Source organism: Carcharodon carcharias, chromosome 1, assembly GCF_017639515.1.
Source record: "Carcharodon carcharias isolate sCarCar2 chromosome 1, sCarCar2.pri, whole genome shotgun sequence".
Taxonomy (NCBI): domain Eukaryota; kingdom Metazoa; phylum Chordata; class Chondrichthyes; order Lamniformes; family Lamnidae; genus Carcharodon; species Carcharodon carcharias.
The window spans coordinates 106,640,639-106,661,988 of NC_054467.1; the positions used below are offsets into that span (position 1 = coordinate 106,640,639).

Genomic DNA, 21,350 nt, shown 5'->3' on the forward strand with positions numbered 1-21,350 from the left:
TTAAATAAAACTTTGCAAAAACGATTTGACCTTTGATTCCACACTGTGCATTCCATACCAGCTGCTTTCCTTGCTGTGATATCTGTGACCTAGCTACTCAGAAACCATCATGTTGCACAGGGCATTTGATTAATTGTGCAACTCAATACTTATCCTATTCTGCAATCCTATATTCAGGTACCGTGTTTAACAAGTTTATTCACATGACATCAATTAACCACAAGATCAGCTCAGATAAAGAAAGCTCTTCAGCATATTTAATATCTTCTGGCATATCACACCTTCATTTCCATTATAGCAGCTGTTCCTTAAATGAGTCCAATATGTTGGCCTCAAGTACCTTTCTTGCCAACCTGTTTGTGAAGTAGATCACACCAAAAGAAATGTTGATGTACATCCTGCACACTCAATCCACCTAACGTACTCTCCTAGCATACGTGCAATTATTATTTCAGATTCACTTTGTTAATTCTGTTAGCTTATCTTTACATAGTAATGCTTTAGGCAAAAGACCATTATGGCCCTTATGGCCACCCTCTCCTCAGTCAACCCTATCAACAGTCTTAGATCAAGCTGTCAGAGTCTGCAGTTTCCTTACCATAGTTCTGTATTTCTTTTTTTTTCCTTTCATGAGATATGGGCGTCACTGATAAGGCCAGCGTTTGTTGCCCATCCCTAATTGAACTGAGTGGCTTGTTAGGCCTTTGCAGAGAGCAGTTAAGAGTCAACCGCATTACTGTGGGTCTGGAGTCACATATAGGATGGCAGATTTAAAGACAATAGGATATGAGTGAACCAGATGGGTTTTTACAACAATCAATAATAGTTGTCATGGTCACCATCACTGAGACTAGCTTTATATTCCAGATTTACTGATCGAATTTAAATTTCGAAAGCTGCCAAGGTGGGATTTGAACCCATGTCCCCAAAGCATTAGCCGGGCCTCTGGATGACTAGTCCAGTGACATTACACTATGTCACTGCCTCCCCACTTTCATCCCAAACTTGCATTTCTATTGCGCCATTCATGACCTCAGAATGTCCTAAAGCACCAAGCTTCTAATGAAGGACCTTTGAAGTGGCCTAAGAGGTTGAATGGCCTACTCCTGCTATGCTCCTACATAAACACAATGACTATTGTAATGTATGCAAATATAGCAGTTAATTTACACAAAACAAGGTCCATAAACAACAAGATGGGTTGCAAATCAGATAATTTGCTTTAGTGATACTGGTTAAGGTACAAAAATTGGCTGGGACTCCTCTGCTCCTCCTCAAGTAGTGGCAAGAGATCTTTTACATCCATTTGGATGAAAGACTAAACCACCTGCAACAGTGCAGCACTCCCTCAGTACTGCACTGAAGGGTCAGTCTAGATTATGTGCCAAGCCTGCAGCTTAAAGCTTGTACCTATGACCTTCAAAATCGGAGGTGAGAGTGCAACCTCTGAGCCAAGGTTGACATTATCAGGAATTCATCCAATCCTTTTTTGAAACCTGCCATGGTTTTCTGTTCCCCTACCTCCACTGGTAATGTTTTGTCATTCTATCACCCTGTTATGAAAAAAAGTGCTACCCAAGGTTCCTATTTTCTTTTGAGACTCAACATTTGTGTTCCTCAACTTCTGAATGCTGTACTCAACAGAAGAACTTCTTTACAAGTGAAATTCTTAGACCTCTATCGATAAATTCCCTCCTCTTCTGCAGAGACTAAGGCAGAGAATCCTCCCTCATAAATCAGCCCTCCAAGCTCAGGAATTGACCTCCTATCCTGCTATTGGATTCCAGCCAAAAATTATACATCTTTCATGTAATAAGGAGAACAAAACTCAACAATGCACTCAGGTATGGCATCGTCAAGGCAAAACATAACTACGTCACCAGATGCTTAGACTTACAAACCTCTCAGTTAGCAATACATCCTGCATTTTATTGGTTTCCTCCACATTTACAAACATGGAACCAATGCTTTTAACAACATATCCATACAAACCCCCGGATCTCTTTCCTGCTGTTGCCTCAAGCACATTTGTCATTTAATGTGTAAACTACATTCTTTGTTCCTCGTCCTGATCTTGGAATTTCGCACAGGTGGAAAGTAACACCAGCCACCTATCTGTCCCTAAACGAAGTCTGATCAATATGCCTTTGAATTAGCAAACATCAGTAAGTATTGTGATTGGTCATCATATCTAATTTGCTGTCACTCACAAAATTAAAACATCTTGGACAATATTCCATTCTGTTAAACCATTTATAAAATTTGTTAAACAAACACCACTTCCAATACAAATGCCTGTGGTGGGATTGCACACCAGCAATTAATTTTCCCTCAAACAGCTCTCCACACTTCACCTTTCCTCTGCTGACCAATCAGCCACACAACAATCCACACTACTACTTTGCCATTGATCCAATGGGCACATACCTCACAAAACCGTCCCTGCAGCAGTCTTAAATGTCTTCCTGAAATTCCAGCTTTGACTCCAGATCAGGGGTCAGCAACCATTTTTACCTGAAGAACTATTTAAAAAATATTTGCCCAAGATAAAAGCTACTGGGAGTGGCAAGATGAAAATTTGGCATTTATGAAGCAAATACTTGGCAAATTGCAGGTGTCTCTGGTAGAATACATAAATTACATATATAAATAGAAAAATATTTAGAATTAAGGTAGATCTAACACTGATTTGACCTTTTTTTAAACCCGAACTTTGTCAGTAATGTCATCTTTAAAACAAACTTTTAATTTAAGTGGTGTAGAATTAAGGCCATTTTTTGACAATTGATGCTGGGGATAAAAAAGCTTATTTCAGCACATTCAGAAGAATTTATCATCTCAGCTATATTCCTTCAACCAAAATGCATTATCTATAACCATGGTATAGCTATACACTCCAACAGGTTTATTTAGAACATGATGCTTTTTGCTAAAATAATGATATGAAACCATAATATGAAGCATCATTAGCCTTTCATTATGACAATAAAAATGCAGCTCTTAATTTTTTTAGGCTTTTTTCATGTTAATGCAATTCAACAGGATTAGGTTCAGAGTCACAAAATGGATGTTAAAGAGCTATATATGGCTTCGGAGCCACAGGTTGCTGAACCTGGTTCCAGATCATTTATTCATACCAAACATGGGAGGGAATCCCATCACAGACATCTCAGCACCTCATTCAATAGTTCTCCTCAAGGCAATTTAGTTCTTCTTACTAGCATTGCCTGCCTTCTGTTTAGTCAATTACTAATTAATAAATTGGCATCCACCCTTGCTTACACTACACATATTTTGTAAAGAATGTTTACACGCAGTGCTTTAATTAAAAAAACTCTTTTGGAAGTCTAGATACACAGGTCTTACAGCTTGTTAATGGCCCCCTCTCCCTTCAAACCCCCACCAACAAAGGGGGGAAAATCCAGTCAACAGGATATCCTCTTTAACAACAGTCTATGAGGCTAGTGAGGCAAGATCTAGGCACTGAGATAAAAACAAAAAAACTGCGGATGCTGGAAATCCAAAACAAAAACAAAAACAGAATTACCTGGAAAAACTCAGCAGGTCTGGCAGCATCAGCGGAGAAGAAAAGAGTTGACGTTTCGAGTCCGCATGACCCTTCGACAGAACTGTTCTGTCGAAGGGTCGTGAGGACTCGAAACGTCAACTCTTCTTCTCCGCCGATGTTGCCAGACCTGCTGAGTTTTTCCAGGTAATTCTGTTTTTGTTTTTGTTTAAGATCTAGGCACTACTAGCCAGGAATTGATTCCACACATCCAAAGCTCTGAAGGAAAAATTTTAGTCTCACATCTTGCCTGAGGCTTGTTCATTTTATATTGTTTACTCCAGGTCTTCGTTCCCAGTGCAATTTAAGAAATCTGCTTGCCACTATATTATCTATATAGCATTTTAAAAACCGACATTATATCTATTCTCTAGCTAAAACACATCAGTATCACAAGATGCTGTAAATAATTTAGAGCACCAAAGTCCTAAATTATCCTTGTTGCTTTTCTGAGGCCTCTCCAGTTCAGCAGTGTTCTTTTTGAGACATGCTGATTTTATAAACTAAAGGTAGCCAGTATTCTTTCATCAACCTATTATAGGAAAATATCAGGTATGAAAAACATTCTCTCTTTGCAACTAAATACCATCAACGTAAGCACATGGAAGAGACTGATCTTATACCAGGAAAGCAGTTCCCACTATCACCATGCTGACAGTTGTACTTCTCGGTGTGATTACCATTCATCATGTTACCTGCACCTACTTTCAGTTTTTCCTCCCAAATACAATTTTAAAAATTTCTGTGACCCATGGAGCAAACAATAACAAGGCACAAACGTGATTGATATTGCAATCACTTGTAAGATTATTTAACCAGAATCAGCCTTGAATAAACATCCTGTGCCTCAAAACCCTGATGTCTATCCTGTATTCATCTGGTTTCATCAGCACCAGGGAGTAAAATTTGACAGAGGCTTATCTGATTGCTAAGGTTACCCCAAGTGAACAAAAATCAAACATGACATCTAGAAAATAGCAAATAACAAAGGCTTCCCTGAATACAGGACAGTACTACTTTCACAAATTCCTATTCAAAGATAGCCTTAAGTGACAATCTGCAAGATACTGAGGATGGACTTGCAATCGGGTTAAGGTAGCAAGTGAATTAAAAACTTCAAATGCCATCATGAATTAAGTTGGGAACGGCACATAATGTAATTACATTTCCACAGGAATATCAAGAAGGGTTGTCTAAGTCCAAGGGGTTTAATTTAAAATGCAGCTGCACAATTTTTAAAGGAATTTTATAGTCTATCCTGATGCCTCAGTATATCATTTGTTACATTCAAATCAGAAAAGTCTTAGGTTTAACATCAGAGCCTACATTATAAAAATAAGCTGTGACAACTTAAAAATAAGATGTGCAACAATCTCAAAAATGTACTACTAATGTAAAGTCTTTAAGAAAGCTTTCTTCCTTAAATATATGTTTCAACAAGGAATGGTTAAGTGAAGATACCAATTCTATTACATCTTGTGTGTGAACAAAGTCCAACCATTACTATTGTTCTAACTCTCCAAAGCAGTAACAATGTGAAAATCACAATGAATGCTGCTGGAAAGGAAACCATTCCAAGCAAAGGCCACTGAAAGCTGTGCCACCATAAATCATAATATCAAATGACATCGTGTTTTAATAACTCAAGCATGTTTTCCCTACAATTCTACAGCTCAAACTGTTCTTTCAAGACACACCTAAATTCGGACAGTCAAAATATAATTGGCTGTCCAACATTATGTTTGAATGAAATCCTAGTGACAATATCAAAATTGAATAATTGTTGCATTCATATACCAGTTTTCATTTAAAAATGTTTTAAAGCCATTTTATGTTTTGAAATGCGGTGACTTATAATCAGTTTGTTTTTTGTTCTCAACAGATAGGTTCCTGCGACCTATAGCATTTAAAAATGCAATTAACTTAATTCCACTGAACATAATAGCAGGAATATATAGTACCAGATATAATAAATACAAGCTGTATAAAATCAAGTTGCTCTTCTTAGAAACAGTTCTTCTTTATAATTTAAAGAGTATCTTTTTTTTCTTCCAATCTTTTCTCTTTCTCTGCTAAGGCAGTGATTGACATGCTAGGATAGAGGTTCTCAAAACATTTTTTTTTGCTGAATCCTCTTTCTGGAGATTCATGTCCCACTCACACAATTCCCTTTTTCAAGGAAATAACACACTGTAGTCAAGAACTGGTAAAAAAGAACTCTCAGTCTAAATAGGAAGAATTGTATTTCCCATTTACCTTTTGCCAGCTCTACTTGTTCTTTCCTCAGGATCAACATCCTTACATTTACGCTTGAAAAAAAACCACACTATTTGCTCACAATTAAAGAGCACAAAGTCGTGCTCACATCAGTTGTATCGAACTGACATGGTATGAACATATTGGCCAATAATGGTGCTTTGCACCAGTAATCTCAGCATTTCAGGGACAAATCCCACATCTGCGTTCATCTATGGCCATGGTCACACCATGGCCATTAGTACCTTCAAATACTGTGCGTAATTGGTCATTCTTCTTATGAGAGAGCCTGGACAATGAGTCCTTGAAGGAGATTTAACTGCAAAGGATATTACGCCCCAGCTTAAACCCGTACAGCAAGAATCCCTCTCTAATCTTGGGTACCCGATAACAGTCACCACACAGACTGAAGATTGGATCTGGGGCAATCATGATAAACATGGGTTGATGTCTTCAAACCACGGGGTTAGGGAGCTCCTTGAATCATGAAATCCATGAATGGTGGAAACAAAAATCCATGTTGTCAATAATTTTAGCAAAAAAGGTTAATGAGTAAAAAATGATACTTATTTAGATATTTTGCTAAAAATTGACAGGAGGAATCTGATCCCCCACCCAAATCTATCAAATGTGAGAATAGATTTTAAACCTCAGGTAACCTGGAGATCCCAGCCTGGAGGCAAGAGGCGAGATAGTTTCACTAGACAAGACTGACACAAGCCCATGGAGCGCCGAGTCACATTTACCACTGAGACATCAACCTGGCTGACGGCTCTGTAATGATAACCGGTCTCCAGGCTCGGGGAGGGCTGCTGAGTCTGGGCCGTTAGAAGCCAGAGCTCCACCAACTGCCTTCTCCAGCTGCCGGCGATCGGGCCGCGGCCTGCACACGCTCACCCAGTCTCCTTGTTTTACTCACTTGCCGGCCAGATCCTTGTGGGAGCCGCTGGAGTTCATCAACACAGCTAACTCCTGCCTCATCGCCGCCGCCGCCATATTCCCCCGCCTCCAGCAACGAGCTTCTCCCGACCACAAGAGCTGCTCTCCGTCCGTCACCCGGAGCAACAGCGCCATCTGCCCTTTGGAGGTCTGTAGTAATCCTCCAGTAGCAGTAGCACCGCATCCTGTAAGGGAGGATTCAGAGAATTGGTGCTCGCAACTAAATCAATACGTGACACATTGTGCATTTGCGATTTTTATCCCTTCCCCAATACCAAACTGACCGCCTTCCCATCACTGTTTGCCTAATGTCTATCTGAATAGAGAGATAGGACCTCTGTTCAGATAAGATCAAATGGACTGAAGGGTCAACTTTATCATCTTAAGTTACCCTCTAATTTTTCCAGTAAGATTGCGTTCGGACCACATCTATCCAGTAATTTAAAACCAGTAACTGTTTTCAGTTGTGTATGATCTCAATTTCCATTTCCATCTCGCTTAAATAACTCTGTATTGTGTTGAAATTGTTCCTAAACGATGCTCTCGGTAATTCGAACTAGGAAGGAGAAATATAGGAAGGGGTTGACATTCTTGGTTACTTTCTTACGATCTCTGCTGGATCTATAGATGTGAAGTGAGGCAACTCTTGTGCTTCATCACCATCCACTTTGGGATGTCCTGCCCCCACTAATTGTCTAAGGTCAAAGATGAAGAAGGTCCACAGACTGAAATACAGGACGATTGCTGGAGCCTGTGGAACTATTCCCTCGTGAGAGTCAGAACAGGAGAGAAAAAAAGTACAAAATGTGTGAATGCAGCAAATCAGCTGAAGTTAACAAGAGGTTGAAATCAATTCGATGAAAGTATTGAGTTCACTTCACAGCAATCTCCATTGGATGAGGGGCAGGGAATCCAATCGGTGCTGCAACTGCATTGAGGGAAATAAAAATTGCAGTTTACTTTTCCTCAGCATTTCCACATATCCCAGTCTTTCCTTGACTTCATAGAATGTGGTGAATGCAGCTGCTTTACCCTATTCCCAGAATTTCCACTGTCTCAGACAAGAACTTAGCAAATATAAAATAAGATTGGGAAAGATAGTCCTGCATGAGTTGATAGATGCACGATCTTCGGCTGTTTCCACAAAATAAATTGTGACTGGAGGGATTATTTTAGGAATGGGCGATGTGTCAATGTTATCAGCAGTGTTACCACAAAGAATATTAATAAAACTATTATTTAGTATTATCATGGTTAGGTGCTATGTTCCTATTTATGGAAATGAATAAATCCGCCCGTGGCTAACTTCCTCTGCAGAATAAACACTGATAAGAATTTCTATATGATGTTTGTGGAATCCATTACCCTGGATAGTCTGAAGTCAGCACGGATCAATGAATTTATCAAGGTCATCCCAATCTACTTATCCTTCAGTTTCAGTGTTATCGGATTTTTATAACGTTCCTCTACTTTCTGTAAGTTTATACATTTTATTCTGGTGCAATTGTAATTAATAGATCAAATATATCATAATTCAGCTACTCCAATGTCGTTGAAGTTGTGCCAGTTCTTATACCATTCTTCGGAACGGTCATGGTTGCTTGATGTATAGACAGAGTCCGTATCCCATTAGGTAGTGCAATGGTAGCCATTGATAATGTTTCCAATGTAGTGATCATGGAGCACACTTAGTGAGTAACATACGGCAACTGCAACTTAATTAATAGATGCTAACAGTTTGTCTGTGTTATTTACATAGGCTATGTACATGAAATCTCCACTGGCAATAAAGCCGCTAAATTGCAAGAGAGAATGGAGATTTAGCCCCTCGTAGTACAGAAAGCAGAAGAGAACATAATATCTAAAGTTATATTGAAATATTTTAATTCCAAACCTATTGAGTGAAAGCAGGCTTTCTGCTGTGTTTCTTAGTGTTAAGTGTGCAAGCTTTTAAAACAGCATGTTTTATTCTTCTGTTTGCAGTACAGTGCATCCAGGTGTCATGTAGAATTTATTTTTCTACCAATTCTTTTCCCACAGCCTTCATCCATTCTTTCTTGCTTTCAGTTTCATCAGAGTTGAGTTTCAAATCCCATCCCAAGATCCTTTATTCCCACATCCAAAGCATTACCCACCTCCATCCCTACCTTTCCTATTCATGCCTTCACGTTCATCATCTCAGACTTGAATTCCCTGTCCGTCTCCTTACCAAACTCCATCATTCAAAACTCCACCAGTCACATTCTGTTCTGGATTAAGAGCTGATCAACTATCTTCCATCTCCACACTGACATACATTGGCTTCTTTTCCTCAAAAGATCAAATTTAAAGTCCTTGCCCTCATCAATAAACTCTTGCATGCCTCATCCTTTCTTGACAGTTCTCTCCAACCTTGCATCCACTTCCATGTCCTAGGACCCTCCCACTTTGACACTTTGTGATTCACCCTTCCTCCACTCCACCATCACTGGCAGAGCTTTCAGTTATGCTCTTCCAAATTCTTCACCAAATCTCTCCACACTACCTTTAAAAATCTCAAAGGATATCTCTCTGATCAAGCTTTCAGTCATCCCTTTTAACACTTTGTTTCCCCTTTGTGAAGTGCATTTTTGTGCATAACATGCTATAGAATGCAAGTTGTTGTTCCAAATCACTAAGAAACATATATATGTTTAAATATGATAAAATAAGAAGTGTGTTGTACTGTATAATTTACCTGTAGTCCTGAAAAGATCAAAACACTAGGAAACCTTTGAAGATAACTATTCCTTACATATAGAATCATAGAAATTTACAACACAGAAGGCGGCTTTTGGTGCATAACCTTATTGGTTACAGCGCTTCAAATGCATGTCAAAATACTTTTTAAAAGTGTTGAGAGTTTCTGCCTCTTTTCAGGCAGTGAGTTCTACCACACTCTGGGTGAAAGAATTTCCCCTCATTTCCCTTTAATCTTTCTGCCAATTACTTTAAATCTATGTTGCTTGGCTATTGACCTCTCTATTAAGGGAAATAGGACCTTCCTATTCACACCAGAGAGGGTACAGAATTCTCCAGGACTGGAGAATTTTAACTATGAGGAAAGACTGGAAAGGCTGAAGTTGGTTTCTTTGGAATAGAGGAGGCTGAGGGGAGATTTAATTGAGTGTATAAAATAATGAGGGACCGAGACAGAGTGGATAGAAAGGATCTATTTCTTTGTAATGTAGTGAACAAAACTGTACACTATATTCTAGCAGCAGCCTAAGTCATGTTTTATAGAGTTCTAGCATTACTTCCCTACTCTGAAATGCTGTCCTGTGTTCACAGACGTGATTTTTCAAGGCATGAACTTTTAATGTTATCTTTTTCCAGGTGGAAAGGGTTTGATGATAGAGAAACATTGAAATAAGATACCTTAATCTGTTTTCAGTGATAATTTTCTCTCCAGATAATCACAGAATTTTCAGTTCTGGCACAAAACCAAAATGAAATCCCTCTCACAATCTTCTCTCCACAAAACCTTTATTTCAGTCCATTGAAGGCCAATGATAATAACATATATATCTCTGTCACCAGATCTTTGAACAGTGATTGTATTATTTTAAATTGGGCTGACTCGTCAATATGGATATGGCAATTTTTAAAGCATTGTACAGCTCCAGGAGCTCTGTACTGCGAGCTCAATACAAAACCAATTTTTGGATAGAGGCTTAATAAATTTGTTTTTCTAAAACACGCAACACTTTTCAAACCAATAGTAATGTCAACATAAAAATAATGTTAACATACAGTCATGAAAGTTGAATTCTGTTGTGTCTGCTGTGTTATTTTAAATTATATGGGCACTTTTTTGGTATGTTTTCTGATATTATAGGTGGCAAATGAGAAAAAAAATCAATTTTACGGGATCCAACATCAAACACAGTTAAACATAGAATAAATTTTGCTCTCTGCCCATCAAGGAACCTCAGTTCTAACTCACAGTACTCTCTTGATACACTTATCTGATGTTTTGTCATTTCCTACATCAGCCTTCTTCTATCCTGTGGTTTAGAAAGATTAGTTATTTTTCATTAGAAATTAAACAATTCATTTAACACAGGTCTACGTTCAATCAGCAGGTAGATTGGGCTATATTTCAATCCCAGTATTTATCCCACTGTATCATCCACTTATCCAAGGCAAAGACTAAGAAGTTGTGCATTAACTCTCTTCTCATGATTATATTCCTGCTACACAAATCATTGATATATGACCTGAAAATATGATAACATGCTATTGTGAAATTGTATTTTGTTTCAGTACTGCATCAATCTTTTCAAACTTGTATCATGAGGTTGAACTTCAGTAACTGATGCTAGACATATTTGTAGCCCAGTGCCAGACAGAACTCAAATCAATTCCTGGTTTGAGCTGAACTATTTGACCTCATATAGGGCAATAATTAGCATATTACAATTGGTCTCAGTACCTCTGAACTTGAAAGGGGAAAAAAAATCAGACAGTTGGCTCTTTTTTTCTGACTGAGTGTAGCTTCAAGGAGACCAAGCATAACAAAGTCATTGGAACTCAGGGGAAAAATTCTCCACTGGTTGGAGTCATACCTAGCACAAAGGAAGATAAATGTGGTTGTCGGAGGTTCATCATCTTAGTCCCAGGGCATCGCTGCAGAAGTTCCATAGGGGAGAGTACTAGGCCAAACCATCTTCAACTGTTTCATCAATGACCTTCCTTCCATCATAAGGTCAGAAGTGGGGATGTTCGCTGATGATTGCTCAATGTTCAGCACCATTCACAACTCCTCAGATACTGAAGCAATCCATGTCCATACGCAGCAAGACCTGGACAACATTCAGGCTTGGGCTGATAACTGGTAAGTAACAATAGCATTACACAAGTGCCAGGCAATGATCATCTCCAACAAGAGAAACTCTAACCATTTCTCCTTGACATTCATTGGCATTACCATCGCTGAATATCCCAATATCAGCATCTTGCTGGGGTTGCCGTTGACCAGAAACTTAACTGGATCAGCCATATAAGTGCTGTGGGGCTATAAGAACAGTTCAGAGCTGGATTTCTGTGGGTTCCTTGATGCTATGCTTGGTCAAATGCTGCCTTGATGTCAAGGACAGTCATTCTCACCTCACCCATTGAGTTGAATTCTTTTGTCCATGTTTGCATCAAGGCTGTAATAAGTTAAGGAGCTGAATGGCTATGCACCTCTTAGTATATGGAGCTGTGTTTATTTTTGACAGTCATGAATATTTTTTCATTATTATCACATTTTCTCCTTCCTTTTGTTGACAATCCTTGTCCCTTTTTATCTCCCCTCTTCAAAAGGCTTTAACTCCTTTTTAGAGTACAGTGTTGGATACTGTGCAACCTTTATTTTCTCATCAAGAGGCCATTTTTTTATATGACTGTGTGGATTTTTTGCTAAAACTGCTCACCATCCAGGGTTATACAAGGTAACTTCTGTCTTCTTTTCTATACCGCAAATTTCTTAAACCATTCTGCCCTGTCTCCTCCACCCTCACCTCCAACAATAAGCGTGAGAAGCTCCTGGACTTCTTTGTTACTAAAGATCAATTCCATCTGATTAGCTGCATCTGCTGCATCCCTGTCTTCCACTAGCCCACTGGGTCAAACTTCCTCCAAAACCCCCCCCCTAACCCTAACTCTGAACTCATATCTTTCTCCAGTTTCTCTCCTATCTCCCCTCATGTCCCCTCTGAGTACATCCTATCCATGAGACTCACCTCTTGCTTCCTCAACCATATTCCCATAAAGCAGTTGACCACCCAATTCCCTCCTGGGCCCCATGTTAGCCACTATTACCAATGTCTCTCCCTCTTCAGGTATTGTCCCTCTCTCTTTAAATCTGCTGTTATCAATGCTCTCTGCAAAAAAAATTCTTGACCCCACCATCCTTGCAAATTACAGTCCCGTCTTCAACCTCCCTTTCAAGGTCCAAGAATGTCTCGTATCTCCCAAATCCCTGCCCATCTTTACCAGAACTCCATTTTTGAATCTGTCCAATCAGGTTTTGTCCCTGCCACAGCACCAAATGACGCCCTATGTGACAGTGAAAAAAGTAAACTATCACTCCTCATCTTTCTGTAGCCTCTTAAATGGTTAGCCACACCATCCCCCTCCAATACCTCCCCATTGTGATCCAGCTGGGTGGGACTGCTCACAAAAGGTTCCATTCTTATCTATCTAATTGTAATAATATCACTTGCAATGGTTTATCTTCCTGCTCCCACATTATTACCTATGGTTTCCCCCAAAGATCTAGACAGGCCCCCTTCTATTCACTGTGTTACTTTTCACATGTATACTGAAGATACCTAGTTCTACCTCACCACCACCTCTTTCACCTCTCCCCATTGCTGAATTATCAAACTGCTTCTCTGACATCCAGTATGGATAAGCTGAAATTTCCTCCAATTAAATATTGGGAAGACAGAGGCCATTGTTTTCGGTTTCCATTCCAAACTTTTCTCCATGGCTACTGACTCCAACCCTCTCCCTGGCAACAGCCTAAGCCTAAATCAGACTGTGGTTAGCTCAGTTGGCTAGACAGCTAGAATATGAGACAGAATAATGCCAATAGCGTTAGTTCAATCCCTGTACTGTCTGCATTAGTTCATGAAGGCCTGCTATTTCACACTTTCAGAGTGGAGTAAAATGGAAGAAGAAACATTATTTTGTAGATCCAGACACCTTTAGAGTGGTTCTTAGGCTGGGTTTTGCCAGCAGCTATTTGCAACAGAGAAAATTTCAAACACTTAGAGACAGTTACTGTAAATGGTATCACACAAAGAACCGAGCAGAGGGATGACCCAGTTGGAGGGTGGTCATGTTTATGATAATGTTGAATTTTTCTAAAACTTGGAAGAAATTTAGAGTAATTAGTTTGGTAAAGGGTGGGGGGGGGGCAGGTGTGGAGTGAGAGGAAATCCATTGCAGAATTTGTTTTTTCTTTAGCCCATTGCACTATTGTCTCTCTTCTCTTGGGCATTCCCATGAGATTGAGGATGACATGCTTCCAGTCCAGTTTGATAAGTTCTGAGATGGCTGATACTTCTAATGTATGATCCGCAGATCCTGCCACATGCAGGGCAGGAGGTGCTTAAAGAGTTGGGAAGATGGGTTGTTTGAAGGTTTGTGTGCTCCATCCAATGCCTTAATTTCACCTCTGTATGTTCCTGACAAAGGGTCTCAATGTGTTTGGTGCCTTCCCAGGTAAGTCTTCTCCATTTTGGTTAGCCACAAGTCAGGGTCTGCAATGAGTCATTGGGGATGTTTGAATTTTTCAGAGATGCTTTCAGGACATCCCTGAAACGTTTCTGCTGTCCATTTGGAAGTGTTCTTTTGCGACCAAATTCCAAATAGAGCAGTGACTTCAAGGCTCTGGTGTCAGGCATACGAACTATATGTTCTGCCCAGCAAAGCTCATTTTGAGTGATTAGCACCTTGATGCCAGGAAGGTTGGCTTGGGAGAGGACATTGCTATTGGGCCACCTTTCTTGTCACTGGATTTGGTGGACCTTGCGAAGGGACCATTGGTGGTAGTTCTCCAGTGTGCTTTGAGATGCCTATTGTAAGTTGTGGAAGTCTCCTCAGGGTATAAAAGCACGAGGACCACTGCTGCCTGCTAAATAATGACCTTAGTCTTGGGTTTGAGATCCTGATCCTCAAATACTCCATTCCTCAGTCGGCCAAAGGCTGAGCTGGCACATTGAAGGCAATGATGAATTTTGTCATCTCTGTTTGGCTCTGTCAAGAAAAGGCTCCCAAGATATAGAAAACGGTCCACATTTTCCGGATCTTGCAATTGATCTTAATCGACTGGGGGAGGCATCTTGCTGTGGGAACTGGTTGGAAGAGGACTGTTTATTTTCTGGGTGTTTAATGAAAGGCCCAGTTCCTCATATGCTTCAGAGAAAATGTCGACAATGACTTGGAGTTCAGTTTTTGAATGTTGTAATTTCTATGTAATTCTCAATAAACCAGATTTTAATGAGAGGATATAAAAAACATTCCAGTAATAGATATAAATCAGGAGGTGGAGGGGAGAGAGGGACTTGGTGAAATTATAATCACTAGGGAAGCTGTACTGAGCAAACTGATGGAGCTGTGGGCTTATAAGTCTTTGGGTCCAGATGGACTTCATCCTAGGGTCTTAAAAGGGATGGCTAATGAGGTAGTAGATGCGTTGGTGTTAATTTTCCAAAATTCCCTGAATTATGGAAAGGTTCCATCAGACTGGAAGGTAGCAAATATAACCCCTATATTCAAGAAGGGAATGAGGCAGAAAAATAGGCAGTATGCATAAATGGGTCTTTGTCTGATTGGCAGGATGTGACTAGAGGGATCCCGCAGGAGTCTGTACTGGGGCCTTAACTTTTTATAATTTACATCAATAACTTCGATGAGGGGAGTGAAGGAATGGTAGCTAAATTTTCAGCTGTCACAAAGATAGGTAGGAAAGTGTGTTGTGAAGAAGGCATAAGGACTTTGTAGATGGATATAGATAAGTTGAGTGAGTGGGCAAAAATCTGGCAGATGAATTATAATGTGGGAAAATATGAAGTTGTTCACTTTGGCAGGAAGAACAAAAAAGCAGAGTATTACTTAAACAGAGAAAGACCGTAGAATTTAGAGGTGCAGAGGGATCTATTTGTTCTCATGCATGAGTCACAGAAAGTTAATATGCAGGTACAGCATGTAATCAAGAAGGCTAATGGAATGTCATCCTTTACTATGCAAGGAATTGAACATTAAAGTAAGGGTGCTTCAGTTATGCAGGGCATTGGTGAGACCGCATCTTGGATACTGTGTGTTTTGGTCTCCTCATTTAAGGAAGGGCGTAAATGTGTTGAAGGCGGTTCAGAGGAGGTTTACTAGATTAATACCTGTAATGAGCAGGTTGTCTTATGAGGAAAGGTTAGACAGATGGGGCTTGTTTCCACTGGAGTTTAGAAGGCTTGATTGAAGTATATAAGATTCTAAATGGTCTTGACAAGGTGGACGTGGAAAGGACGTTTCCTCTTGTGGGTGAAACCAGAGCTTGGGGACACTATTTATAATTAGGTGTCACCCTTATAGGACAGAGATGAGGAGAATTTTTTTCTCTCAGAGAGTTCTGTGACTTTGGAACTATCTGCCTCAGAGGGCAGTAGAAGTGGGGTCACTGAATATTTTTAAGGCAAAGGTAGTTGGATCCTTGTTAGGTAAGGGAATCAAAAGCTATCGGGCATAGATGGGAATGTAGAACTCAAACACAAACAGCTCAGTCATGATCTTATTGAATAGAGGAGCAGGTTTGAGGGGCCAAATGGCCTACTTCTGCTCCTATTTCGTATATTCGCATGACTCCAACCCATGGTGACCCTCAACAATAGTGGTGGAAAAGTGAGCAGGGTCAATGTTGAGCACTAAGATAAAAGTAAAAAACTGCGGATGCTGGAAATCCAAAACAAAAATAAAAATACCTGGAAAAACTCACCTCTTTTCTATTTTACTTAGTTCTGTTGAAAAGTCATACAGACTCGAAACGTTAACTATGTTCCTCTCCGCAGATGCTGCCAGACCTGCTGACTTCTTCCAGGTATTTTTATTTTTGTCAATGTTGAGCACACTGGTAACAGAGTGGGCGGGGTTACGAAAGCCGCGCCGTGCGTGTTGGGGAGATGATGAACGTCATGACGCAATCCCGCAGAGCCACCATGCGATGACGAAAGCCGGGGGAGGGGCGGTGACGTGCTCCGCGGAGCGGGACCGTGGTCTCCCGGGGTGCCGTGTGATATTATGGGATGTTAGAGCAGGAGGAATGGCGCTGGGCGCGTTATTTTGAACAAACACGGTCGGTCTCCCGGTGACGAGGGCTGTGTGTGTGGTAACCGGGAGCAGTAGCGCCGCCTCAGGCCCCAGGCACCAAGCAGCGGGCAGGATCCTCCATGCCGCCCGCTTTCAGCTCCGAGCGGCCCGGGCAGCATAGCCGGTGAGTTACTGAGAGCGCCGTCAGCGAAACGGGTGTGTTTATGTCTGAAGGTGGGGGAGAGGCTTCAGCACTGCCTCTGGCCCTGATGTGACTGACGGCGAGCGGGCAAGGAGACAGGGGCTGGGCGGCTTCCAGAGCTTCGGGAACACCGGCTGATGGCCCCTGTGCTTAAATGAGAGTGAAGCCCCCCCGATCCGGGCTGGGGCCGGAGCCCCCCCTGCTCAGTCTGAGATGTCTCCAGTTGAAGTTGTCCCCGGTCTTGCTTCAGTCGCTTCATTGACTCTCCTTTTTCGAGACTCTGCTCTGGTGACAGTTCTTTGATCGTCCGCTTACCCCTTTGTTCCTCCTTTTATGTCACCTTAATTTGTTTGAAACTCCTTCCCCCATACTTCAGCCGTGGGTCTCGTTTTTGTTATATTGAAGCATAATATTCATATTGTGTAACTAATACATTTCTGGGTCATGAGAGGTTCACGGTCAACATCATAACTCACTGTTCAGAAAATATATTTACACCGGTGAGCACTTCAAAAATGATCTGCGTTTTTAAAATGTTATTAATCTAAGTAGTTGCTGTGTCCGGATTTGTGTTGCAGTTGTAACATTTCATGATGGAGTTTAATCTTGGCTGCTGACTGATCTCCCTAGTTACAGATTCCCCCGCCCCTGGGATAATGATCCAAAAGGCTTTGTACTGTCAATGTTATCAGGAACGGGCAGAACAAATCCCGAGTCTAGTTTTCTTTTCGTGCTGTCTATATACAGGAATCATTTCCGTTAGCCGCCAGCGATTTGAACTGGAGGGAGAAGTGTATTTTTGTGTTGGAGATTTTATTTCCAGCAGGTAGATTGTTGATTTGTAAGTTTGTTTTTTTTTGGGGGGGGGGGGTGGTGGTGGTGGTGGAGGGGTGGGGGAATACGCCAGGGCGTCAGACTGAATGTTTGTGGGGTTTGTTTGACAACTGTGTTATTTCCTGTTAAGTTTTTTTTCCGCGGTTTTTTCGTATTATTTTGTGTGTCTCCCAGTCTCGTTCAGGCCCTGCCTTTCTCTGGAAATGTGATGACGAGGTGAAAATGGCGGACCTTTCGAAATGCAATCCCTGCCTAATAATACACCCGAGCCTAGTCTGAAAAGCCTGAGCTGGCTTTGGACTCTCCCCGGCCGCACAATCACAAAATGACACATTCTCCCTTTTTACACCCAGATGTCACGCTTGTAACACGTCAGATTTCCTTGCCAAGCACGAACAATTCGGCTGCAAAGGCCTGCAGTTCTGTTTTCCTTTTTGAGATCGTCTAGAGAGACGTGGCTCTCTTAAAGATACAGTAACGTATGCCCAGATTCCGCCTCACAAAGGTTACGTTTGGAAGTTGTCTAGCCATCAAGTTTGCCCGTTCTAAGTACGATGTGAGATCATTCACTTAATGTATGATAAATTTCATGAGCCAAGAAGCAGTACTTCGTGGCATTTCTGTTTAGGGTTTTTACCAATAAAGGTAAAGCAAATAGAGGTCATGCATAAAATGAATGTCGCAAAAATCCTAATTCCTGGACCTCTTCTTTACCCAGCTGTCATATTAATTTTTAGAGCGCACACCGCATATATAGACATTAACCCCCATCCCCCTCCCAGAATGTACAGCTAAATTGTAATGGTCATATTCACAACTGTTAACCTGATTACATTATCAGCTCTGTTTCAACATTGGAGGCAATGATCCTGTTTAACAGCTGGTGATGTTGTCTGTGGACATGGATGTTTAGCTCCAATTTTCAGATATTTTATTAGACTTCAACACCTACAAGTTAACGGTCTATCACCTTTAATGTAGCAAAACATCTCACTTGGGGGCAAGGTTACAGAAAGTCGACAAAAGTTTTAAAATTAGTGAGAGATCTAGCAAGGAGCAAATTACAAAGAATGTTGCAAAATTGCTTTGGCACAATGGCTTCCTGTGTGCATCATTCTGTGATGTAGGTTGTGTGACCAATGGCAATATGGAAAGGAGAAGGTAACATGCTGTGGGCAAAAGTCGAACTATCAGAGGGTGGTGCAGACGAGGAAAGAGGGCTGGAGAAGTTTGTTTGGGGAGAGGGTTGGGAAACAGGGCCTTGGATGAATTTGAAAATGGGAATAATAAAGAACTTGTATTTATATGCAGTAGCCTGTGGCAAATGCTTTCAACCAATGAGTTTTTTTTTTGTCTGTGGCTACTTGTCTATTTTTATTGACATTTCTGCTGGGGAACAACTATAAACCACTTGCTTGTCCTCTTTGAATTGCAAAGTTGTCATTGGCTACATTCTTGTCTTTGTAGCACTCATGTAAAAGGAGCTAATATTTGGTGTGGGAAATTGAAATGTCACAATGACTTAGTTACAGGATGCTTTTCTTTTTAGCTTGGGGTTAGTCAAAAGCATAGAACAAGTACAGGCTATTCATTCCATCAAGCCTACGATCCCCACTGCTTATTCTTTCATTAATTCTTGCCCAATTATTTAATCCCCTTTCTATTTTAGCACATGCAGAAAATTCAAATATAATTTCGCCCTGACCTGTGAGGTTGTTGAGTGTAGCTCCACAGTATTTGTATACTCTCACTGATATTTTTTCTTCATTATTATTCATTCATGGCTTTGCTGGCTGGGCCTGCATTTATTGCCCATCGCTCGTTGCCCTTAAAAAGGTGGTGGTGAGCTGCCTTCTTGAATTGCTGCAGTCCATGTGGTGTAGGTACATCCACATTTGCTGTTAGGAAGGGAATTCCAGGATTTTGACCCAGCGACAGTGAAGGAATGATGATATATTTCCAAGTCAGGATGGTGACTGACCTGGAGGGGAACTTCCAGGTGGTGCTCTTCCTGTCTCTCTGCTGCCCTTGGCCTTCTAGATGGTTGTGGTTATGGTTTTGGAAGGTGCTGTTGAAGGAGCCTTGGTGAATTCCTGCAGTGCATCTTGCAGGTGGTACACACTGCTACTGTGTGTCGGCGGTGGAGGGAGTGAATGATTGTGGGTGTGGTGCCAATTAAGCAGGCTGCTTTGTCATAGAGTCATAGAGGTCTGTAGCACAGAAAAGGTCCCTTTGGCCCATCGAGCCTGTGCTGGTCAAACAAGTACCTAACTATTCTAATCCCATTTTCCAGCACTAGGCCCATTGCCTCGTATGCCATGACGTTACAAGTGCACTAATCCAAGGTCGTGTCAAGCTTCTTGAGCGGTGTGAGAGCTGCACTCAAGCAAGTGAGGAGTGTTCCATCACACTCCTGACAGGCTTTGGGAAGTCAGGAGGTGAGTTACTTGTTGCACGATTCCTAGTTAGTGCTCTTGTAGCCACAGTATTTATATAGTTAGTCCAGTTCAGTTTCTGGTCAGTGGTAACCCCCAGGACGTTGATAGTGAGGGATTCAGTGATGGTAATGCCATTGAACATCAAGGGGCAATGTTTGGATTCTCTCTTGTTGGAGATGGCCATTGCCTAACACTTATGTGGTGCGAATGTTACTTGCCACTTGTCAGCCCAAGCCTGGATATCGCTTTAGTATCTGAGGAGTCGCGAATGTTGCTGAACATTGTGCGATCATTAGCGAGCATCTCTGCCCTTATGGTGGAAGGAAGGTCATTGATGATGAAGCAGCTGAAGGTGGTTGGACCTAGGACATTAACCTGAGGAACTCCTGCAGTGATGTCTTAGAGCTGAGATGACGTGCCTCCAATAACCACAAACATTTTCCATTATGCTAGGTCTGATTCGAACCAGCGGAGAGTTTTCCCCCTGATTCCCGTTGACTCCAGTTTTGCTAGTGCTCCCTGATGCCACACTCAAATGCTGCCTTGATGTCAAGAGCAGTCACTCTCACCTCACCTCGGGAGTTCAGCTCTTTTGTCCATGTTTGAACTGAATGCTTGCTGGGCCATTTCAGAGGGCATTTAAGTGTCAACCACATTGCTGCGGGTCTGGAGTCATGTGTGGGCCAGACCAGGTAAGGATGACAGATTTCCTTCCATAAAAGGCTTAAGTGAATGAGATGGGTTTCAAACCTGTGGCTGTTTTTAACAGATTACAGTTTGCTTGGTCACAACAAGCACTGTATCCTATTTTAACTCTGGCTGTCAATACATATCTGTAACCTTCACTTTTTTTTTCTTGTTCATGGGATGGGGCATTGCTAATGAGGCTTGCATTTATTGCCTATTCCCAGTTGTCCACGAGAAGGTTGTGACGTAATATTCCCAAGATGCAGTTAGGGGTAGAATTCTAGGATTTTGACCCAGAAGGAATGACTGAGCCAAGGTCAGGCAAGCTTGAGGGGCCGAGTGGTCTACTCCTGTTCCTAGTTCATGTGTTTGTAACTATCAGTATCCTGGGAGAATACACCTCCTGACTCCTCAAAGCCTGCTGCCATTTACAAGGCACAAGTGAGGAATGTGATGGAATACTCTCCATTTGCCTGGATGAGTGCAGCTCCAACAACATTCGAAGCTTGACACTATCCAGGACAAAGCAGCCCGCTTAAGTGGCACCCCATTCACCACCTCCAACGTCTACTCCCTCTATCACTGATGCCTAGTGGCAGCAGTGTGTAGCATCTACAAG

At 41.4% G+C, this 21,350-nt stretch overlaps 2 protein-coding genes across 8 annotated transcripts in view; one reads left to right on the forward strand and one right to left on the reverse strand.

Annotated features, from left to right (window-relative positions):
• cops4 (COP9 constitutive photomorphogenic homolog subunit 4 (Arabidopsis)) overlaps positions 1-16,308 on the reverse strand; it is a 79,825-nt gene extending 63,517 nt beyond the window's left edge. For 2 of the 3 annotated variants that reach the window (XM_041198731.1, XM_041198728.1), the window contains exon 1: positions 6,741-6,910. In XM_041198731.1, the coding sequence (XP_041054665.1) occupies positions 6,741-6,895 (155 nt within the window). In that variant the 5' untranslated portion in view covers positions 6,896-6,910. Of the gene's footprint in view, positions 1-6,740; positions 6,946-16,259 lie in introns of those variants that run through there. The other variant, XM_041198723.1, reaches the window with a different exon arrangement.
• A 217-nt stretch (positions 16,309-16,525) lies between these two features.
• The window catches only part of lin54 (lin-54 DREAM MuvB core complex component), a 107,017-nt gene continuing 102,192 nt past the window's right edge, over positions 16,526-21,350 (forward strand). For 4 of the 5 annotated variants that reach the window (XM_041185228.1, XM_041185232.1, XM_041185231.1 and 1 more), the window contains exon 1: positions 16,526-16,754. The gene's annotated coding sequence lies outside the window, so the exon portion shown is untranslated. The remainder of the gene's footprint in view (positions 16,755-21,350) is intronic. The other variant, XM_041185229.1, reaches the window with a different exon arrangement.